This window comes from Symphalangus syndactylus, chromosome 2 (assembly GCF_028878055.3).
Source record: "Symphalangus syndactylus isolate Jambi chromosome 2, NHGRI_mSymSyn1-v2.1_pri, whole genome shotgun sequence".
In the NCBI taxonomy this organism is placed as follows: domain Eukaryota; kingdom Metazoa; phylum Chordata; class Mammalia; order Primates; family Hylobatidae; genus Symphalangus; species Symphalangus syndactylus.
In genome coordinates, this window is record NC_072424.2 from 96,823,029 (window position 1) to 96,846,681 (window position 23,653).

Below are 23,653 nucleotides of genomic sequence, written 5' to 3' on the forward strand. Positions count from 1 at the left end.
GTGTAGAATGAGATGAAAATACTGGAAACATCAATGGTAAGGGAACAGATGGAGGAGGGAAGTTCACAAAGAAGACTGCAAGGCCAAGGAGGTAGGAGAAAAATGTGAAAGAATGTGAAATACCAAGAGATGAGAGATTGTAAATCAGTGGGTAGTGAGTACCACAGTAAGATATGATCCACCAAGTCCACCAATCAGGACGTCACTGAGGGCTAAGGCAAAAGCAAATTCTGTGGACTGATGGTCAGAGAGGACTGCACCAGGTTAAGGAATGAATGGAAGTAAGTAAAAAGCAAAGAGAATAGACATTGTCAAAATACTTAGACGTTGAGGGAAAGAGAAAGAAAAGGATGTCCAAAACTCCCACTTGGTATTGTGGGCATCTGAAAAACTGGAATATATATTCAGCAATTACTCTATAAATGATGTTTCACTTGTTAAACTAGAAATTCAATATGTTGGTATACATTTCCAGAGCTTGAAGCTTGTCATATTTTCAGTTCTACAGAAATTTCCTACATGGATATGCAGTAATATATTTCATTAATAGAAAACAAATAATGATTAACTATAAGTATACACTCCACTGAAATAAGAGTTTATTCAATTTCTGGCTTGAAATAGGTTGAAATGTCTTAAGTTTTTATATTATATAGATTGTTACCCACATATTTTGAACATACATACAGCACAGGATAGTCTAGCTATATACCCGTTTCCTCAAAATTAGAACCAAAAATAACTACTAAAATAGGAAATGTATTGTTACTGGGGAGTAGCAAGAAATACTCTAAATACTTCAAATCTGAAAAAGAGAAAAACGGAACTCTTTCAGAGGGAATGGAGTGTCCATTACTTTTTACCTTCTCCAGTTCTAGAATCTGTTGCTTTTGCTCTTCATCCAGACTTTGGGTTTTGCTTTGCAAAAAAGCTCTTTCCTCTTCAAGTTGAGATAATCTCTCATTGGCTCTTGATTTTTCTGATTCTAAATCTTTAATTGTAACTTCTTGGGTCATTTGAGTTGCTTGAAGCATTCCAATATGACCTATCCCCCAAAAAGAAAATCCCTTCAATTCAAAAATCAGTTGTACCAGAGATAAACAGTTTATATTTAATAACACAACTGTACTTTATACTTAAGTAAAATAAATGGTCTACATGTACAAATTTTCCTTTTGTTTCTTCACTACATAAAATGGAAATATTTATATGAAAATACTTCTTAGTGCACTGGAATAATTTAAATTAAAACGTCATCTTCACATGATTAATGTTGCTTCCTGCACCTCGTACCGTTTTACTGTTTTTGTTTTTTTTTTTTTTTTAAGATTGTAAGCTAAACAAGTTGAAGTAGGCGCAACTCCTTGGGGCTTCATAAGAAAGTCTCCTGGGAATAAAAGAAGGACGGAGAGGATGCACTGACTGACACTGTGGCGCCAAAATGAGTGATTTGTTCTTTTCTAATTTCTTTATTTTCAAATTCTAACATAAAAAGGAAGAAATTTGTATGTAGGAAACAAAGATGGCAGATAGCAGTTTGGTTGAAACTGAATTTGTTTCAGGCAAGAGGCCGGATAAAGACCTAATGTGGAGCTTGTAGCCCCAGCTACTTGGGAGGTTGTGGTGGGAGGATTGTTTGAGCCCAGGAGTTCAAGGTTGCAGTGAGCTATGACTGCACCTGTAACAGCCACTGCACTATGGCCTACAACATAGCGAGACCTCGTCTCCAAATAAAAACAACCAACTAACCAACAACTAAGGTGGTTTAAGACACAGATAAAGACAGCAAGGTTAAGAAAGAATCTTTTAAATGACAGCAAAAAGCAGGGAAGGTGGAGAAAAATGAGGAGAGAGACAGAGAGATGAAAAGTGAGTGAAGAAAAAGGTCTCATAGAAAGGATTGTTTAAGGCAGAGGTTCTCAAAGTACCCAGGACCAGCATCACCAGCATCACCTGGGAACTCTGGTTAGAAATGTGACCCACCCTAGACCTAGTGAATCAGAAACTCTGACGGTGGGGCCCAGCATCTGTAGTTTCACAAACCCTTCAGGTCATTCCAATGTGCACTAAAGGTTATTAAAAACAACTATTTAGAGGAAGGAAAATCTGAGATTCACTGATAAGCCAATCAAAATCAAATGAGATCCTCAAAGAACCAGCTCAAACAGCCTTCCTGGGCACACTAAACACTTAGACGAAATATAACTTCAGAACTGACACAAGTCACCCACCTCCTCCAGTAATGGTTGTGAAAAAGCATACCAGCCACTTGAGAAATAGGCAAGTCAGCTTTAGTATGTAAAAATGAACCTTAGTAACAAGCCCTAAGAAATGAACTGCTGTAATTTACACACAGTTTAACTAATTTGAGCACTTTAAAATGTGTATTTTCTCAGTGAGACCTCATCTTTAAAAAAGTTAGCCCGTGGCATACCTAGAGTCCTAGCTACTGGGAAGGCTAAGGCAAGAGGATTACTTAAGCCCAGGCTGCAGTGAGCTATGATCAGGCCACTGCACTCAAGCCTGAGCAACAGAGCAAGATCCCATCTCTAAAAACTAAATAAATGCTGGCATGGTGGCTCACACCTGAAATCCCAGCACTTTGGGAGGCCAAGGTGGGAGGACTGCTAGAGCCCAGGAGTTTGAGACCACCCTAGGCAACATGGCAAAACCCCGTCTTTACAAAAAATTAAAAAATTAGCCAGCCAAGGTGGCGCATGCCTGTGGTCCCAGCTACTCAGGAAGCTGAAGTGGGAGGATCACTTGAGCCCAGGAAGTCCAGGCTATAGTGAGTTGTGTTCCTGCCACTGCACTCCAGCCTAGGTGACAGAACAAGACCTTGTCTCAAAAAAATAAATAAAATAAAAACGTATGTTTTTAAAGGACAACACCTCTTGAAAAGTGTGCTTCATTTTTCGTTCTTTCTTTTTTTTTTTTTGATACAGCCTTGCTCTGTTGCTCAGGCTGAAGTGCACTGGCGCAATCTCGGCTCACTGCAACCTCTGCCACCAGGTTCAAGTTATTCTCATGCCTCAGCCTCCTAAGTAGCTGGAATTACAAGTGTGCACCACCATGCTCAGCTAATTTTTGTTATTTTTAGTAGAGATGGGGTTTCGCCACGTTGGTCAGGCTGGTCTCAAACTTCTGGCCGCAAGTGATCTGCCCACCTTGGCCTCCCAAAGTGCTGAGATTTTAGGTGTAAGCCACCATGCCCAGCCCGTCTTTCTTTTAGTGACTAATTTATTGGTATTTTACCTGCTATTGGTATCTTTCCTCACAATGGAAAACTCTCAAGTTTTCTATAAAAATATATACCTAAAAATAAAAAATATTTGTGTATCTTATAAGTAATTAGTAACATATTGAGTCCTTTCACATATTTACAGTCCAAATAGTTTTAAAATGTTAGAAGAAAAAACAAATGCTACCTTAAATTAACATTTAAGTGTTGGGGCCGGGCGTGGTGGCTCATGCCTATAATCCCAGCACTTTGGGAGACCGAGGTGGGGGGAGATTGCCTGAGCTCAGGAGTTCGAGACCAGCCTGGGCAACACGGTGAAACTCCATCTCTACTAAAAATACAAAAAAGTTAGCCAAGCATGGTGGTGTGCACCTGTAGTCCCAGCTACTCGGAAGGCTGAGGCAGGAGAATTGCTTGAACCCAGGAGGCGGAGGTTGCAATGAGCCGAGATTGCGCCACTGCACTCCAGTCTGGGCGACAGAGCAAGACTCTGTCTCCAAAAAGATAAAATTAAGTGTTGATTTTAGCTAAGCATTACATCAAAAACTGTGGTCACACATACTAGCTTTGAGGACAAGATCTGAAGCTTGCTGTTGTAAATGTTCTCTGGCAGCTGCTAGCTCACTTTCCACTTTTTTGTGCTTGCTTAATAGGGCCATTTCTCCCTCCTTGGCATCATCAAGCTGTTTTTGAAGAACCTAAGAAAGATTAAATAGCCATTGTTAAAATGCAGGAATAATACTAAGCTAAATAATTCATTTAAATTATAAGGGTCAGTTTTCTCTTATTCAGAAGTCATACTAAACTATATACCAATTTTTAAATCTGTAAGTATTGGTGATTTATAACTTGATATTTTCATAAACATGACCCAATCGGGAAAGGCTATTCCACACTTTCTAATCCATTCTAATGTTGCACAGATATTAAAAACATGGTTATGAAATTTTCTAAGCCAACAAAACAAAACTTGTGGACTTCTGGCATTTTTTTCCCCCAGACTTGTGCAATAACCCTATTAAATTCAGGTTTAGAAAGCAAGCAATTTCTTGATCAAAGTCTAAATATCAGCTAGCAGGCAAATCATTATTAATGAAAGGAAAAGAAAAAAATATATTTAAACTTTAAGCCCAATATTAAAATCCTTTTGTAAATAATTAGCAATATTTTCCCCCCAGAAACAGGGTATTATCTCGCTAAGCTCACTCACCCAGGCTGGTTTCTAACACCTGGCCTGAAGCGATCCTCCTGCCTGGGCCCCCCAAAGTGCTGGGATTACAGGTGTGTACCACTGTGCATAGCCAATAATTAGATAAGGTTTTAAGCTTGTCTTTTTGGGCCCCTAATATCTGAAATTCTGAAATAACAACTACAGGGTAATACAAATTATCCTGTCATTGATTTTTTTCACAAAGGAAAAGCAGGAAAAGTTTAAAAAAAAAAAAAAAAGTCTAAGTGGTGTGAAGCCGCTGATTCTAAGTGGGCCAGACTGCTCTCCAGCCTACAGAACAAATATATTTAAAAGAAAAAAAATCCATGTGTTGAATATAACATTCTTTACCTACCTGAACATTGTTCTCTGCTGTGGCAAGTGCCATCTGAAGCTTCTGGCATTTGTCAAGAAGACTTCCAGCTTCATCCTGTACCATCTGTAACTCTGTCTTTAATTTTCCTATGGTTTTTCGTAAAATTGCTTCTTGTCCCTGAAATTCTTTTCTAAGATCAGCTTCCTTTTCTTTGCTGGCCTGTAGGCTTTCTGCTGTAAAAAGCTGTGACCTTTTCAAAGTATCAAGCTCACGTTCATAAAAGGACTGAGCTTTATTCAACTTGCCTTCATAATCCTCAATTAGTTTCTTCCGTTCAAGTCTTAGCTCCTCAAGCATTTTGTTTAAGGACTCCACCTCCATTTTGTGTAGTTCCTCTGCCTTCTCCTGGCCTTTATTTACTGAGGCACTGTGATCCTGCTGTGACTTCAATAGCTCTTGTATCTCCTGTCTGTGAGCAGTTTGCAAGTCTTCTAATGCCAATCGTTTGTCTTTTTCAAACTGTACTTGAAGTTGTCCAAAGCCCCGTAATTTTTCTTCAAATTTCCTTCTAATGTCTTCGACTTCTCTAGACATGGTCACTATGCGTTGGACATGCTGGGCTTCTGCACAAAGTTGCATGTCCTCAACTCTGTGCTTATAAGCTTCAAATTCTGTCAAAGCCTGCTGCTTCATTTTTATGTGATCTTCTAACGATGCTTCTAAAACTTGAATCTTTCTTCTAAGGTCTAGCTCCTCTGTTACTTTGCTTTTATACTGCAATATTTTTTCTCTTGTTTCTGCAAGAATTTGTTGAATTTCTTCTTCATGAGCATCTTTGAGGGCTTGAATTGCAGATTCATGCTCATCATTTCTAGTGTTTAAAGCATATATTACCTGCATGGTTTTGAATAAGAAGGGAGAAGAATTGTGAATCCATATTATTTTCTAACTTGAAGTTAATTCTTTCATTTGGATTGATATTTTTCTATGCACATAATATTGGCTACAGCTAATGTTAAATATGGAAACTTGATGCAATTGTTTTTGTACTCATAGATTGATTTGCTTAGCAAATTTCTATCTTAGCACAATCTTAAGATTTGTATTTAAAGACTTTTTAGTTATAATTTTAAAGCATTCAAATTTAAGACTGTTTTTTACTACAAATGAAACAGCAAAGAGGAAATGGACAAAGGAGGCAACTGGCCTAAGATAAAGGAGTTCTCATATGTCCCAGTCTAGCTTACAGGAGACTGTGAAGGCGTGTTCAGGAGAAAAAGTCTCATAGTAAGACTCTGCCCTATATTGGTGTCCTAGAGATACGAGAAGCTTCACATGAGGAGAAGCCCTAGGCCCTAAGTCTTCCTAAAAGCCTTTTATCTTTGTAATGGCCTGTTTAAATATTTCAAATTTTAAACTTTCGTTTCCCAATTCCCCTATAGTTTGCTTTTAAAACTGATCCTCTTCTCTCTTCAAGTTTCTAGTGATCTCTTTATAAAACCCAATTTGTACTTTTTCTCTTCATATTTCAAATGCAGTAGTTTTACTCATTGGCTAATTTTCTCTCTGCCTCCAAGTAACCCAATTCCTTAAGCCAGTGTTTTGAGTACAGGTCTTTATTTTCATTTTAGTTCCTAGGTTTTAATGATTTCACTGAGATGTCCCAACCTTAATTTCAAATGACAACAGATTCCCTGCACAGTAACACTCTCCTTCCTTCCCTCTGTTCCTCGGATGCCCGCCATCACGCCACTGAGGTCACACGGTGAAATATTCATGACTGTTATTTAAGGCTTAGAGATGTGCCCACTTTCTTTCCCCTGAAGCAAAAAGAAGTAAACACTATACAATCAAAAAATCCAGTAGCTAAAAATCAGTGTCTGGAGATTTGCTCATTTTAATGTGACATTACTCTGGCTTTAGAAACGAATTCCAGCATCAGATACCAGAAACTGCAGTTATGATGGAAAAGTGTTGCCATTTTTTGTAGAGAAATTATTCATGCAGCCTGAGGTAACTGTGGCAGACTGGCTGGCTCTCCAAATACCACAGTAACTCCAGATCCCACTTGCTAAAGATAGGCTGTCACTCTCTGGGACTGCAGTTGCACTTGCAGAAGAAACAAGAAGGCTACCTCAACACAGGGGCATCACTTTCTCTACACAGAGCTTTGTCTTCCAGATCCAGTGGCCCTGTCCCTATACTCGCTTGGTCTGCAATCATACCAAAGTTAACAAGATTGAGAGATGACAGGAACCCATTTGTCTTGCCATGCTATCCGTTTTTGCAAAGTCTACAGGAAAAAATGTGAACAGAAGTACTTATTCACATTCTGTTTTTTTAAAAACCCTCATTTCAAATTCCAAATTATGTTCCCAATAAGGTAACACAGATCCCAAGCAGGACTCCTTCATTTACACATTTACTCATAAAGGTAGCTTATAAGCCAAGAAAGCTGACTGACTTCCTATTCCCATCCCCTTGGGTCATATCTGCCCACGAAGTCAAATGGCCATAAAAGACTGAAAGGATCTGTGATATAATAAGTGTACCAAAAATATAATTCTAAGCCCCCAGCCAATTGAATGGACCCTCCTCTTAGCCATGTGGACCCCAAAGAAACCTGAAAAACTAGTTTAGGCCATGACTGAAAGGGAAAGGTCAGACATGCCTCATTATGGATTGGACATGCTGGGCTTTTCTGCACTCTACACTTCAGGATTTAGACACAACTGACCAACGTTAACATTAAAACAGAGATCGTAAGACTGACAAAACAGACTCTTCATAGCAATAAAATACCAAATTCCAAACAACATCATGTGATACTATACCAAGAGTCAGGTTGGAGTTTGGTATTTTATTGCAAGCCCTGAAGAAAATCAAAGTATTTTACCCTAAAATTTTTTTGTTTGACATTCCATATTCTGAAATGGCCCTGTAAAGCTGCCTCCTGTAAAGTAAATTTGCATTCTGTAGAGAATCTCCTTCCCATACTCGGGTCTTCTCCAGAGAGCATGACACCTTTTAAGGTCTGATAAGAGACATTTACCATCTATTCTCTCTGAAGTCTGCTACCTGGAGGCCTCATCTATATGACAAGAACCTTGGCATCCACAACCCCCTTATCTAAGTAAACTCAAGCATTTCTTTATGCTGAATTCAACTCTTTAGTCAGGGCTTACCTCTTTCAACCAATTGCCAATCAGGAAATCTCTGAATCCACCTATGACCTAAAACCTCCCTCACACCCACCTAGAGATGTCCCATTTCCCAGGCTGAACACTATACATACTGATTTATGTCTCTGCCTGTAACTTCTATCTCCCTACAAGGTATAAACCAAGTTGTAACCAAACCACCTTGCGCACATGTTCTCAAGACTCCCTGAGGCTGTGTCACGGACCCTGGTCTTTAAATTTAGCAAAATAAACCTCTAAATTGATTGAGACCTGTCTCACATACTTTTTGGTTTACATAAGAAATATATATTTGGTCTCTGCCCCCAGTTCCTGACATAGAGCTCCTAAGACTTTTGTAATTTCCTGTGCGATAGGATCATTGGACACAGTGAAATATAGCAGGGACCCCACCTCTCCTTTTAGGGACCTGCAAACCCCCAAACATGGAAATAAAGGAAAACCCCAAAGTTCCTTTAAGAAAAATTCCAGGCATCTAGCTAGCCCTGGAAGTAATTCAGTAACTTGTTAAACGAGAAGGTAACAGTATCCTAAGAACAATAGCCAAGGAAGTTAAAGCTCCAGAGATGTTTGCTTTTCCTACAGAAACTAAAGATAACATCCTAACATACATCCTTGAGTTGTCTTTTAGAGGCTTGAACCCCCACTGAATGGATCTGCTGGCATACAGACTCCAGATGTGGGGGAAATGAAGACTAAATTTTAGCTATTACCCTTTGTTTTATTAGTAAGTTTCTTCCTGAGGAACTTAGAGAAAGTCATTCCCTCTAGCAAGTCAGCATTTTTCTACTGAACTTAAATGTTTTAAACAAAGCTTCCCTTCCTTAATTGCAAATCCGAAGAGTTCTGAATCTACCTACCACCTGTGAGTGCCCCCCACCTCAAATGTCCTGCCCTTTTAAGCTTAAGCCAATGTGTAACCTCCTTGTATTGATTTATGATTTTGCCTGTAGCTTCTGCTTTCTTGAAATTTATCCCTGCCTTTAAAAATCCTTGCCTGCAAGCCATCAGGGAGGCCAGATTTGAGCATTTAGCTGGCTGGTCCCCTCTGCTTAGCGCTCTACAATAGGCTAACTTCTGTCACTGCAAAAACCTTGATGTGTGTTTTCACTGTGCCAGGTGAGCAGACTCCAGTTCAGTTCTTTAATAGCAGAGCTCCTAAATCTAAATCTCTTGGAATCTCTTGGGTGATAGGAGCATCTTTTGTTCTAATGACATGACTCCTAGTGGGCTCTTGGGAAGGCCTCAGGATTGGGGCTGGCTGCCAGAGGAACCCATCATGTGACTATACAGTTGGAACTTCCAGCCCCATACAGGGACCTCTAGGGAGGAGATAAGGTCTGAGAGTTGAGTTGATCACCAACAACCAATGACTTAATCAACCACGCCTACACAGTGAAGCCTTCATAAAAACACAAAAGTCAAGTTTCCAGATTTCTGAACACGTGGAGGTGCTGCGAGGGTGGCATGCCTGGAAAAGGCAAAGAAACTCCACATTCCTTCCCACAGACCCTGCCCTATGCATCTCTTCCATCTAACTAACTTCTTCTGTACCCTATAAATGGGGGTAAACATGTTTTTCTGAGTTCTGAGAGCATTCTAGCAAATTAATCCAACCCAAGGGAGGGTAATGTGAACCCCCTACTTATTTTTTTGCCAGAAGAACTTGCGGTTGGCATCTGAATGAGGGCAGTCTTGTGGGATTGAGCCTTTAACCTGTGGGATCTGACGCTATCTTCAGGCAGATAGTGTCAGAAATGAACTGAATTATAGTATACTCATTTGGTGTCCACTAGAGAACTGGTTGTTGGCAGAGAAAACCCACACACATTTTGGTGACCAGAGGTGAGGTATTATGTGTTCTATCCAGTGTAAGGATAGGAAAAACTGTTTTTTCCTATCTCAAATAGGGACACTAAGGAAAAACAAGCCAACCAGCCAGAGAGAAGCCCATATGCCAGAGTGCCTAGAGCAAAGCTGGTATAGGCCACAGGCTTCAGGCCTTTCCAAGGCTAGTCAGTCCTAGCCACAAAGAAGGAAAAGAGAATTCAACGAGGTAAAATCCAAAGAGAGAACTAAGTCACATCATTAGCATTCTGCTCCAGGAAATGATCTTGGAAAGAACCAGTCCCTGGTGGAATTCATATTTTGGGGATGAAATGAGGGAAGGAGGAAATATGTGAGTTTCCCCTTGTCGACAATTTATTGAAATAATCTTCTCTTTTTTCTAATATTTAATTTCCCTCGAAGCTTTGATGAATCAGTTCCAGTCCTGCCTCCTTTAATGAGTCTTCCACAACCACCCAAATCCATAAGAGTCTATCTTTTCTTTATATCTAGAACCTCCATTGCCTTACCTCACTCACTCCTGATTGTCAGTAAATATGTAGTTAAATTTGGAGGAGTCTTGATAAGGTTGAAAAGATGTATGAGGATATAAGAGAGCCTAAAAAGAAGCTGAAGACATAAAAGCACTGCAGCAATCAAAAAGGTGAAATTTAAAAAGAAAAATGTACAAATTAAAGCATTAAGTTAGAATAGGATTTAAGTAAACAAAACATGACAAATAATTCAAAAAATATTATAGTGAGGAGCTTTTATTTCACTTGATATTCTAATGCAGGAGTCAGCAAACTACAACCTGTAGGCCAAATATGGCTGCTGCTTGTCTTTGTATTAATAAATAAAATATTATTGGAGCACAGTTATGTCCACTTGTTTTATGTATTGCCTACAGCTGCTTTCCCACTATGACAGCAAAGTTGAGTCGTTGTGGAAAACACCTTATTACAAACTCCTGTTCTAATCTATACATAGAAAAGCCATCTTATCAGCCAAAATTGGCAGCCACAAATAAAAAATAATAAAAGATCTAAATTTGCACTAGCTTGGTTTACTCCCTATTAAATAGTACAGGGTTCTTTCCACTACCACTCATACACTGAGAAAACCGATTAAGAGATTCTGGAAGCATATTTTATAACAGAATATATATTCATGCTGACCATATATTGGTATTTCCCAAGGAAAGCAATGTTAAATAAGTTTCTAAAAACTTAAAAAGAAATAACAAAATGAAGCCAAACATAATAACAAATTAATACTTTCATTAGTGATCACTTGAAATATATGACTACTAACTTACTTTTAAGTAAGAATGCTACATATGAATTTTCAAGTTGAGCTTAACTGGATATAGTATCCTCTAATTGTTCATTTTTCTATGTAATTATAAAGGTAACTATTTATTAGTGTCTTTCTCTGAACACTATTTTTCAGATCAAGGTAATATAAAAATTCCCTATGTTCTTTGAACATACAGAAGATATAACAAAGGTTTGACACTAGATAAAATCACTTAATTTCTTCAAGCTTTGAGTTTCTCAAATATTAAATAAAGATCTTATTATCTACCTTAGTAGCACCATTGATATAAGATCAACCGATCACTGAAATTTCAAAAATTGATGTTATATAACTATTTAAAAAAATATATGTAAGGCACTAAAGCATAGTAAGACTTATTAGTTGTATTATTTATTTATGGAGAGGGTGAGACTAATTTTAAAAGGAATTTTAGTAAATGATCATAATCACTCATAAAATTGGCTATTCTTTTACAAATAGAAAAAAAAACTCTCTTAAAGTCTCTTTTCATAAAGTACTTTAAAAGACATTAAGAGACATTTGCACTTTTTATGGAACTATGAACATTCATGGAATGGAATAGTATAGGAATCATTTCAGCAATTTCATAGTTCATTTTATGAACTATGTAACATTTCGTACTTCATTTTATGAACTATGTAACATTTCGTAGTTCATTTTATGAACTATGTAACATTTCATAGTTCCATTTTATGCCAATGATGCATAATTTAACTACGTATTTAATGATGAATAAGCAATAGTAATTTTTACTTTTCCTATAAATCTTTTACTTTTAACTATGTATTTCATGATGAATAAGCAATAGTAATTTTTACTTTTCCTATGATAAATCTTTTTTTCCCTATGATAAATCAGATAATCTTTCCCACAGGTAAAATGAGAACAATTCTAGATCCTAGGTTTAAAGTGATACTTAGGTAAAATAAGAAGTTTCTGAAATAGTCCTCATTCATGCCTGCTCTGGACCAAATTGCCTTCCTCAAAAATTCTTATGTTGAAGCCCTAACCCCCAATATGATGGTATTTGGAGACGGGACCTTTGGGAGGTAATTAGGTTTAGATGAGACCATCAAAGTGGAGCCCTCATTCTGGGACTGGTGCTATTACATGAAGAGACACCAGAGAGACTGCTTCTGCTCTCTCCCTGCAATGTGACGACACATCAAGAAGGTGACCACCTGCATGCCAGGAATAGAGCGCTCACTGTGGAACTGAATTGGCTGGTACCTTGATCTTGGACTTCCCAGCTTCCAGACTGTAAGAAATAAATTTTTCTTGTTTAAGCCACTCAGTCTAGGTTATTACATTATGGCAGCTCAAGCTGAATAATATCTTGGCAATATGTAAATACGTTCCCATTAAAATCTAACTCATTAGTCATAAGGTAAATTCACTGAAAGAGTAATAAAGCACATTTGTAATAACATACATTCACTAAAGTGATATATATTAGCTTAGTAATGTAAAATATTTTAACTGGACCTTAATTGTTGCATATTACACCAACAGGCTTAACACTGCTAAGGTAAGGGAATCATTGAATAAATGATGGTATATTCATACAGTGTAATACCATGAAACCATCAAAAGCACATTTCATTTGGAAGAATGTTTCACAATACAAGAAAAAATGATATAAGGCAAGTATACAACGTTACATACAATAAGATCCCATTTTACAGGAGGAAAAAGTGAGTACAGATATATAGATATAGATATATAGATATGTAAAGAAATAAACCAGGCCTGGCACGGTGGCTCTCTCCTGTAATACCAGCACTTTGGGAGGCCTAGGTGGGCAGATTACCTGAGATCAGGAGTTCAAGACCAGCCTGGCCAACATGGTGAAACCCTATCTCTACTAAAAATACAAAAATTAGCTGGGCATGGTGGCACGTGCCTGTAATCCCAGATACTTGGGAGGCTGAGGCAGAAGAATTGCTTGAACCTGGGAGGCAGAGGTTGCAGTGAGCCAAGATCCTGCTACTGCACTCCAGCCTGGGCAACAAAGTAACTCTGTCTCAAAAAAAAAAAAAAAAGAAAAGAAATAAACCAAATTTTTACTGACGAGATTTCAGTATTTCTACACATTCTATAATGAATGTATGTTCCTATTATAATCAGAAAGTATTAAACCTTTTTAATAGGTTAACAGTGACTGCGTGACTGCCAGTCTCAGTCTCATTTTTTTACTATTAAATTCTGAATACTGCTTCTCTATCCCTTCCAGACCAGGGAGAGGGTGGGAGAGGGAGAGAGGGAGAGGGAAGAGTGAGAGTGACGGGGAGAGGGAGAGGGAACAGAAGGAGGAGGAGAAGGAAGAAGAGGAGGAGGAGGAGCAGGAGAAGGGGGGAGAGGGATGGGGAGAGGGAGGAGGAGGAGGAAGGGAGGAAAAGAGGAAGGGAGGGAGCAGGGAGGTAGAAAGGGAAGGGAAGAAAAAGGGTGGGAGAAGACTCTCCCTCAGAATACATAACCACTACATGAGGCAAAAGGTAGCTTACCAAGTTAATAAAAGAGTAATCTCGGATTCAATAATTGTTTAAAAAAAGATCTGGTACATTTTAAACAAAGAGAATGTTTGTATTATTAAATCTTCAATTCTTCTAGTTGAGCTAATCACCAAAAGGTTACTTGAGCCATAAGACATCAGAGTTAAAGAATATTGAAAACTCTCAAACTTCTCAAGAACAGCAGGTTACTTCCTTCTGCCAGAGGCTATTCTATCGGTTCCAGAGCAATAACATACACTAAACCTCTGTACCTCAATTTATATTCAATGGTACTCCCAGACCAGCCTTATAAATATATTTTTTTTTGCAAATTACCCAATTTATTAAAAAAATTATTAAATATTCCTGATGAGCCCTAAGTAGCTTACTAAGGGAATCTTACGTTTCTATAAAAATGGTTCACTGTTTGGAGCTGGGGTATTAGCACCACATCTCAATATGTCATCCTTACTGTATAAGAGCATGTTAATAAAATGTTTTTAAAGCTGGCTTGCTTTGGAGGTGATGAAATTGCACAAATCCCTCCATATTTTCTTACCTATTCTACTGGTGATCAGTAACAGCACATTTATGCTACCTAAGTTATGTGGATGACAGGAGTAATCATTGTAACATAAGAAAAGGCCAGGTGCGGTGGCTCACGCCTGTAATTCCAGCACTTTGGGAGGCAAAGGTGGTCAAATCATGAGGTCAGGAGTTCAAGACCAGCCTGGTCAACATGATGAAACCCCGTCTCTACTAAAAATACAAAAAATTAGCTGGGCGTAGTGGCAGGTGCCTGTATTCCCAGCTACTCAGGAGGCTGAGGCAGAAGAATCGCTTGTACCCAGGAGGTGGAGGTTGCAGTGAGCCAAGATTATGCCACTGCACTCCAGCCTGGACGACAGAGTGAGATTCCGTCTCAAAAAAAAAAAGAAAGAAACTAAAGAAGTTATAGAATTAGGCCAGTGCGGTGGCTCACACCTGTAATCCCAGGACTTTGGGAGGCCCAGATAGGTGGATCACCTGAGGCTAGGAGTTCAAGTCCACCCTGGCCAACATGGCAAAACCCCATCTCTACTAAAAGTACAAAAATTAGCCAGACATGGTGGCACACGTCTGTAATCCCAGCTACTCAGGAGGCTGAGGCAGGAGAATTGCTTGTCCTGGGAGGCAGAGGCTGCAGTGAGCCGAGATCATGCCACTGCACTCCAGCCTGAGTGACAGAGTGAGACTCTGTCTCAAAAAAAAAAAAAAAAAAGTATATATATATATATATATATATATATATAGAGAGAGAGAGAGAGAGAGAGAGAGAGAGAGAATTAAATTCAAGAAATAGTCCCAAGTACCTCAGGCTAATAAAATGAGGTAGATGAAAGAAAAATTATTAAAACGAGGAAATCATAAACGAACATGCATTCTAAAGAAAAAAGCAAGAACCAAAACTCATAGAATATCACTTAGTGCAAAGTGAATGTTAGAAAGAAAAATCCCAAACTCTTTCACCAGCAAGCATTTATGTACACATATGCATGAATTTTCTGTTTTCTGAATCATTTGAAAATAAGTTGCAGCTATCAGAACCCATCACTAAATATCTTCGTACATTGTTTCATATGACCAAAGACAGTAGCATTATTATTCCCAGGAAATTTAACTTAATAGAATATTATCTAACACACAGCCTATATTTAAGTTCACCGAATTATTCCAATAGTGAAATCTATAGTAGCTTTTCTTTGTCAATGAAGATCCAATCAAGGATCCCACATTGTATTGAGTCATCATATTCTTTCAGTCTGTTTTAATATATAGTTGTTTTTTTTTTTAAAAAAAACCTTTCCTTTTTGTTTTTTTATTTCATCATATTAACATTTTTTAGAGAGCCTAGGCTGGATGTTTTCTAGAATGCGTATTTTTTATAGTCTTTATTTTATAGGTTTTTAATGTCAAGTTTCTCTGTGGAAATCTTACACTGTGGCTTCTCAATCCATCCTACCTACCACTGCTTACAGTATCTAATACATTATCAGGGCACATTTTATCAGTGTGCTTTTCCTATACTACCTTTCCCCCAACCCTCTGCTAAACTAGTGTTAGTGTTCTTCTTTTGTAATGTCTGACTCAGTATTAAAAGAAAAAATATGAGAAAATGAATTTTGTTTACAAAAGGTTTAGTCCCTAAGACAAACCAACCTACTCCTGTGTGGCAAGCCCTTTAGGAGAGCTCGCCTGAGTAATAACAGCTGTCTCTGTGGACCACATGTCCTTTCTTTTCCTGAGTGGAGTCTGTGAGCCAAAGGTCAGAATTGGACTGTTCGCAACTACGGAAGGATTTTTTTTAAGAGGCTGTGAGAGTGGAAGAAAAAGCAACTGGCCGGTTAGACATTTAAAGAGGACTTTAACAAAACCTTTTAACCCACTGTAAACCAAAAATAAAATTCCAAGTTCCCCAAATAACTGAATGGACTCCTCCTCTTGGCCAAGGGCATTCCAAAGTTAACTTGATAAATTAGTTCAGGCTGTGATAGGAAGAGGGGGTCAGCTATACCTCATTATACCCTCCTCCCACTGGAATTCAGGGACAGCTGACAAGAATTAAAACAATGATTTTAAGACTGATGAAGCAGATTTTTTGTAGCAATAAGACACCAAATTCCAGCCGGGTTTACAGGACACACAGCAAGCCCTGAAAGAAACTGAAGTATTTCACTCCAAAATATATTTCTTTGACATATTTTGAAATGGCCCTGCAAAACTGTGTCTTGTGGGGAAAATCTACATTGTGTGGAGAATCCCCCTCCCTTTCCAGGTGTTCTCCCTGATCCGGGGGAGAATTAACTAAGAGTCTGGGATCTTTTTAGGTCTGATAAGAGCTCTGAAGCCTGCCACCTGGAGGCTTCATCTGCATGATAAAACCTTCGTCTCCACAACCTTATCTTAACCCAGACACTCCTAGGTCTTCAGGTAACAACTCTTTTAACCAGCTGCCAAAAAAATTTTTTTTGAATCCACCTATGACCAGAAACCCCCACCCTGTCCCCCTCCTTTTGAGTTGTCCTGCCTTTCCCAATGGAACAAACGTACATCTTACGTGTATTGATTTATGTTTTATGCCACCTTAAAATGTATAAAACCAAGCTATAGCCCGACCACCTTGGGCATATGTTCTCAGGATCTCCTGGAGCTGTGTCAGGGGACATTGGTCACTCATATTTGGCTCAGAATACATCTCTTCAAATATTTTACAGAGTTTGACTCTATTCGTTGACACCATATTAATATAAAAGATTGAGTCACTTATCTATTTCCTATTAATGACTAGAACAGGATCTACTAGAGAGATGCACTGAAGATCTGGAGTTCAACGTGAATAGAATGGAAACAAATGCTACCTACACAGAACAGTTCAGCCCCATAAATGATTCGCTTTTTTTTTTTCCCGTGGTCCAGTGTCTTTTTTTTTTTTTTAACTAGAAAGGAAAATCAAAAGACGAAAGCCATTCTTCATACATTATGTAATCAAATGAATGTCAGCAACAGACGTGTGTTCAAATGAAACATTTACAAGACAGTTCACAAAAGGAGCTCATTTGGATTTACTTAAGCCAAGGGCACTATAAAACTCTAATTTTAAAAGAACTTTAAAATCCAATTGCGTTGGGAAATTGTCTTTAAAGATACATTTCCTCTCTATATGATTCTATAATTATTGCTGGGAAATCTTTTGGAAAATATTGATAAAGTCTAATAATGTTGGAGGTATCTTTGTGTATGGTAATGTAGAATACATCTGTTTCCCCAGATTTAACTTGAATTCTCAAACAGCAAGCAGAAGTCCTACTATACAGCTATTATTCAGGATCTGTGCAATGGGATCTGTGCTACCATACTTCGACAACAACAAAAATCAAAACAACAAACATTTTGTGAATGCTCAGTACTTTTTTATATGCATTCTGGCAAAGAAAAGTATGAATGTTCTTAATCTTTCTTAAACAGACCTGCTCAAAATAAAACATATTTTTATTTTGGCATAAAATATAATGGCAGACAATTTTAGATAATATATATTAAGTGTCAAGCTGTATAGTACAGAATACTGTGACACGGCATAATAAGTTTTCAGTAGAAAGAACTGGATAAAGATTGCAGTAATTAGAAAGGCATAAAAGGGCAAAGTCAGTTGTCAAGAACTACCAGGAAAGCAACTTCAGTTAAGGCACAAAACGTGAATGGTTTTTGTGGTTGGTGTGGCCCAATAATCCTGGAGACTGAGAGAGTGAGTGCCACAGAATGTCAGTTAAAGTTAAAAACTTCCTGGTTATTAATTTGTCCCTGAAATTAACTGGAAAAAGTCTCTTCATAGTAATTTTAAGATTTAGAATCTCTGTATATTTTTCTGTTTGTATGCCTACAATGGTACTAGGCAATGGTTCCAAGACAGATTTTTTTCTTTCACATTTGAACATTTCTTAAATCAGGGTTCATCTTAGTCAATTGAATATCATAGTTTAATTGACAGCAGGACAAAAGGATAGCAGTTTTGAGGGTTTTTTGTTGTTGTTGTTGAAGTTTTTTAAAAGACAGGGCTTCACTATGTTGCCCAGGCTGGCCTTGAACTCCTGGGCTCAGGTGATCTATTGCCACAGCCTCCTGAGTAGCTGGGACTACAAGCATGACCACCACACCTGGCTTTGATAATAGTTCACTGGTTTATTCTGATAACATGCCTTCACTGTTTGCTATCTGACCAGTACAAACACCCTCAATATTCTTGAATGAGATGGCAACACTAAAACTGTGTTTTGCCCTTTGGAATAAAAAATGACAACATCCAATAACAAATAAAAAAGAAAAATAAATAATAAAATAACAGTCACATAGGTTAACTGTGGTAGTATAACTTAATTTAGAAGACGTAAAAATAATATTTGCTAAGCATTGGCAAAGCCATTTTTTTGTGTGTTTTATACTACAGAAGACACTGATAAGTTTCAACCTTCAAAATTTTACTTTAGAAGATCAACAAGCAAGAAAATGAAGTCAAAAACTACCTCTTTCTATTCTTGAAAAGCAGTCCAAAGCAAAAAAGAAAATAAGACAAAGGTAAACTCTATCTTGGATAAAGTTTTATCTACGAGGCATCTTTACCTGAATCTCAATATGTGAGGACAGAAAGCAAATGAGGAAATACGAAATAATTTGTCAGAACAGAAGAAGGTAAAACCTTAGTGTTGAGAGAGAGACAAAAATCACTAAGAAGAAATTTGACTTGTCCAGCACAGCCCTAGAAACACAAGAGGAGCAGGTGGGGCGCAGAGATAAGAGGCTGGTAACAGGAGGTTGTTTTCTAGTTTGCAAAGGGCAGTTAAACCCCCAGTTGTCACCTGAATCAAGCAGACAGGAAATTAATCTCTCCTACACTAGTAAAAAAAAAATAGATAAACAGAGAAAATGAGCTAAAGAAACTGTAGGCTTGGGGATGCTGGACACAGAGTGTCAGAGGCATGTGAACCTGAGCAACTTCATCTTAAATAGTTGCTGGGTAAAATGAGGCTGAAACCTACTGGGCTGCATTCTCAGATTGTTAAGGCATTCTAAGTCACAGGATGAGACAGGAGGTCATGACAAAAGACAGGTCATAAAGACCTTGCTGATAAAACAGGCTGCAGTAAAGGAGTCGGCTAAAACCCACCAAAACCAAAATGGCCAGGAGAGTGACCTCTGGCTGTCCTCACTGCTACACTCCCACCCGCGACATGACAGTTTACAAATGCCATGGCAACGTCAGGAAGTTACCCTATATGGTCTAAAAAGAGGAGGCATAAATAATCCACCCCTTGTTTAGCATATCATCAAGAAATAACCATAAAAATGGGCAACCAGCAGCCCTCAGGGCTGCTCTGTCTATGGAGTAACCATTATTTTATTTCTTTACTTTCTTAATCAACTTGCTTTCACTTTGCACTATAGACTGGCCCTGAATTCTTTCTTGATTGAGATCCAAGAACCCTCTCTTGGGGTCTGGATTGGGACCCCTTTCCTGTAACAAGAGGAGGTCAGAGATGAGGCATGGTACAAAAAGCAGAGGGATTCAGTGAAGAAACTCACAAGCCACAGTCTGGGAGAAAATATTTGCAAAAGATAAAGGACTTAACCAAAATGTACAAAGAACACTTACAACTCAACAATAAGAAAATGAGTAATCTGATTTTAAAATGGGCAAAATATCTCAATAAATACCTCACCAAAAAAGATATGTACATGGCAAATAAGTATATGAAAATATGCTTAACATCAATAATGATTTGCATATTAAAATAGTGAGATGTCACCACACACATATTAGATCTAGGCCAAAACCCAAAACACTGACAACAGCAAATGCTGATGAGAATATGGAGCAGCAAGAACTCTCATTTATTGCTTGTGAGAATATTGTAGACATTTTGGAAGACAGTTGAGCGGTTTGTTATGAAACTAAACACATTCTTATCATACAATCCAGGAACTGGTATTTACTCAAATGAGTTAAAAATATATGTCCACACAAAAACTGGCACACAGATGTTTATAGCAGCTTTATTCAAAAGTGCCAAATCTCAAAAGTAAGGCGTCCTTCAGTAGGTGAATGGATAAACTGATCCAGACGATGGAATATTATTCAGAGATAAAAAGAAATGAACTATCAAGCCATGGGAAAACATGAAGAAATCTTAAATGCATATTGTTAAGTAAAAGAAGCCAAATTGGAAAAGCTACATATTCTATGATCCCAATTACATGACATTCTAGAAAAGGCAGAAGTATAAAGACAGTAAATAGATCAGTAGTTGCCAGGGGTTGAGGAGAGGGAGGAAGGAATAGGCAGTGTTACAGGTATCATAGCTAGGCAAGACTGGGGCAGGACAGGGCTCTGCCCCACCCCCCCACTAGAAATGTCAGGTGATGGTTTGGCAATTATCACACTGCCTCTCTAAAAATAATTCAGCAGCACCAGGGACAGGCCATTTCCTGATGGTCGACACCTGTTAACATCGAAATGTTAATTGGATGCAGGCCCCAGGGAGAAGCAACTTCCTGGGCATGCAGATTAAGAGAAAAAAATGGCAAAGTATCTTCTGGGTACACTACGCTTGAAAAACGAAGAAAGCCTCAGATGGGCATGAGTATAACTCCCTAAACACACTACGCGTGCTCTGCACATGCAGGCAGCCCTCCCTTAGGGAAAAATCATAGGAAAAAGGTGAGCCTATAAAAGTCCTAGCATCAGGTTAAATGGGGACTTGACCTTCTCTCTTCAACCTTCATATGCCTGCTTGGGTCTCTTCCAAGTGCACCTTCCTTTCTCCTGTTCTAAGGCCTTTTAAATAAATTTCCATTCCTGCTCTGGAACTTGCCTCAGTCTGTTTTTCTGCTTTATGCCCCTCAGTTGAATTCTTTCTTCTCAGGAGGCAAAGACTGAAGTTGCTGTGGACCCGTATGGATTTGCCGCCGGTAACTCGGGGTAACTCAGATCTCTTGCACCGCTAACATATTTGGTGCCGTGACTTGGATACCTTCCTAGTGGTAAGAGATTTCTATGCCTCACCTTCTTCAGCTGGAGGCATCTGACCCACATGCATGGCTTTTCCTCTCTTTCCTGCTTACTAACAAATTCCCCAGAGTAATTACTCTTGGCCAGAGTGACTCTGCTCCGCCCAGCTGATTTCTCAGCTCACCTTGCGCTGGGTGGCTTGCAAGGGTGGTAGGGACTTGAGGGTCTGTACCGAGCAGATCTAAGGCATTATATGGCCCTTCTTGACAGGAGCCTTGCACAAATGGTGGGCCTAAAGCCTAAACCATGTAATGTCTGGGGCCTCCTCTGCTTTTTCAACTAAAATCGGCTTTTTTCCAGGACAAATACGAATTGGAACTCTGGCTGTGCTGGCTTTTCATAACTCACCAAGTGCTTTTTGTTCCTGTTATATCCCGGGGCTAAGTTTTCTAATGGCTCTTAAAAGCTGCTTTTCCACCTGCACAGACCTTCACTCTGGCCCTTTTTAAGGACTCCACCCACTTGCTTTTTAAGTTAGCACCACTTTAGGAGCTGGAGAAATTCTTAGGCCAAGCCGCAGGTCCTCAGGGGTTACTGATTCATGTTTGACCTTCTGTTCCAGAAGGTGAACAAATGTTGCCCTCTTGAATCCATGGGCTACTGTTCTTGCAAGCATTTGAGGGGTTTCCATGAGTGTTCCTTCTACTTCCTCCTTTAGCTCCCGTTTCTTGAATTACTTTCACACCCTTCTCAACAGGCAACAGGGCCTTCAAAGTCATATTCTAGGGGACAGAATTCCAGGCCCTGTAGCAGTTAATGGAGAAATAAGCTTCTAAGAAAAGACATGATCATTTTATTACTAAAATACTTCAAGTGAGGGTTACTATAAGGTCGTGGCGACAAGGCCAGCCCAAGGCCACAGACACAAGAGATCCACATGACAGAGATGAAGGGTGGTCCCAAGCTAAACTTATGATGAGATGGGACTGAGAGACAAGACTAGCCAGATTTCCTAGGCCGACTAAGAATGACTTCCACCCCTCCGGATCCGGCAGGGTGTCCACTGTGCTCCTGATCCAGTGAGGTGCCCACTGCCGCTCTGGATCCGGCTAAAGGCTTGCCATTGTTCCTGCACGGCTAAGTGCCCGGGTTCGTCCTAATCAGCTGAACACTAGTTGCTGGGTTCCACGGTTCTCTTCCGTGACCCACGGCTTCTAACAGAGCTATAACACTCACCGCATGGCCCAAGATTCCATTCCTTGGAATCCATAAGGCCAAGAACCCCAGGTCAGAGAACACTTGGCTTGCCACCATCTTGGAAGCGGCCCACCGCCATCCTGGTAGCTCTGGGAACAAGGACCCCCTGGTAACAGGACTAAGGGTACCCGTTAAGACTGGTTAAGCCCGGAACCCAGAACTGAGGGTACATGGCAAGACCAGTTAAGCCTGGAACCCAGAACTAGGGGAATATGGTAAGACTGGCTAAGCCCAGAACCCAGAACCGGGGGTACATGGTAAGATCGGTAAAGCCTGGAACCCAGGACGAAGGGGGATGCCTCATCCAGGATAATAGGAAGAAAGGGGGAATGCCTTCTTTTTCCTTTTTCTTCTCCTCTGTTCTCTCTTCACAAGTGGCAGATGGGTAATCATGTCTCCACACGGCAGGGCATGTTCCTCAGATGCATTCCCCAAAACTGGGAAGTTTAATTTCCCCGAACTTTAAACTACTTGGCTTCAAAATAAACTGGGAGGAAATTACTTCTAAACTTCCATTCTTATTCTGGAACTTGCCTTGGTCTGTTTTTTTTGCTTTATGCCCCTCAGTTGAATTCTTTCTTTTGAGGAGGCAAAGACTGAAGTTGCTGTGGACCCATATGGATTCACCACCAATAATTTGGGGTAATTCGGATCTCTTCCACTGCTACAAGAGCACAGAGGATTTTTAGGGCAGGGGAACTATTCTATATAATGCCACAATGGTGGACACATGTCATTATACATTTGTCAAAATCCCTAGGATGTACAACACCAAGAACAAATCCTAATGTAAACCACGGACTTTAGGCAATAATGATGGACTTTGGATGATAATGATGTGTCAATGTAGGTCTAGAGATTCTAACATATCACTCTACTACATGATGCTGACAGTCAGGGAGGCCATGTGTGTTGGAGAAAGGGGGATGGGAACTCTGTACTTTCTGCTCAACTTTGCTGTGAAACTAAAAACTGCTCTAAAAGAGTAAAATATTTTTTAAAAATCTGCATCCTGAACAATGTGTCCCCAGTTCTCCCCACACCTGCCCAAATTCTGAATGCCAAGAGTCAGGCAGCAGATTAAAGAATTCTCTGAAGAAAATTAAATATCTATTCACATTGACATTTGGGTGTGTTCAATTTATTAAAAAAAAAAATCTGCTGGGGTTCCAGTTTCCACCTAGAATGTAGAAATATAAATGGAGCAATGTTCTACCTAATGACTA

The 23,653-nt window shown here is 39.2% G+C and overlaps 1 protein-coding gene across 17 annotated transcripts in view; it reads right to left on the reverse strand.

Moving 5' to 3' along the window:
* FAM184A (family with sequence similarity 184 member A) overlaps window positions 1-23,653 on the reverse strand; it is a 121,374-nt gene that overhangs the window by 61,555 nt on the left and 36,166 nt on the right. For all 17 annotated transcript variants that reach the window (XR_010116523.1, XM_055262744.2, XM_063620684.1 and 14 more), the window contains exons 2-4: window positions 4,807-5,661; window positions 3,804-3,939; window positions 864-1,045 (exon numbers count right to left, since the gene is read on the reverse strand). Coding sequence is in view for 16 of the 17 variants with exons in the window: in XM_055262744.2 (XP_055118719.2) it covers window positions 864-1,045; window positions 3,804-3,939; window positions 4,807-5,661 (1,173 nt within the window). In the remaining variant the exon portion in view is untranslated. The remainder of the gene's footprint in view (window positions 1-863; window positions 1,046-3,803; window positions 3,940-4,806; window positions 5,662-23,653) is intronic.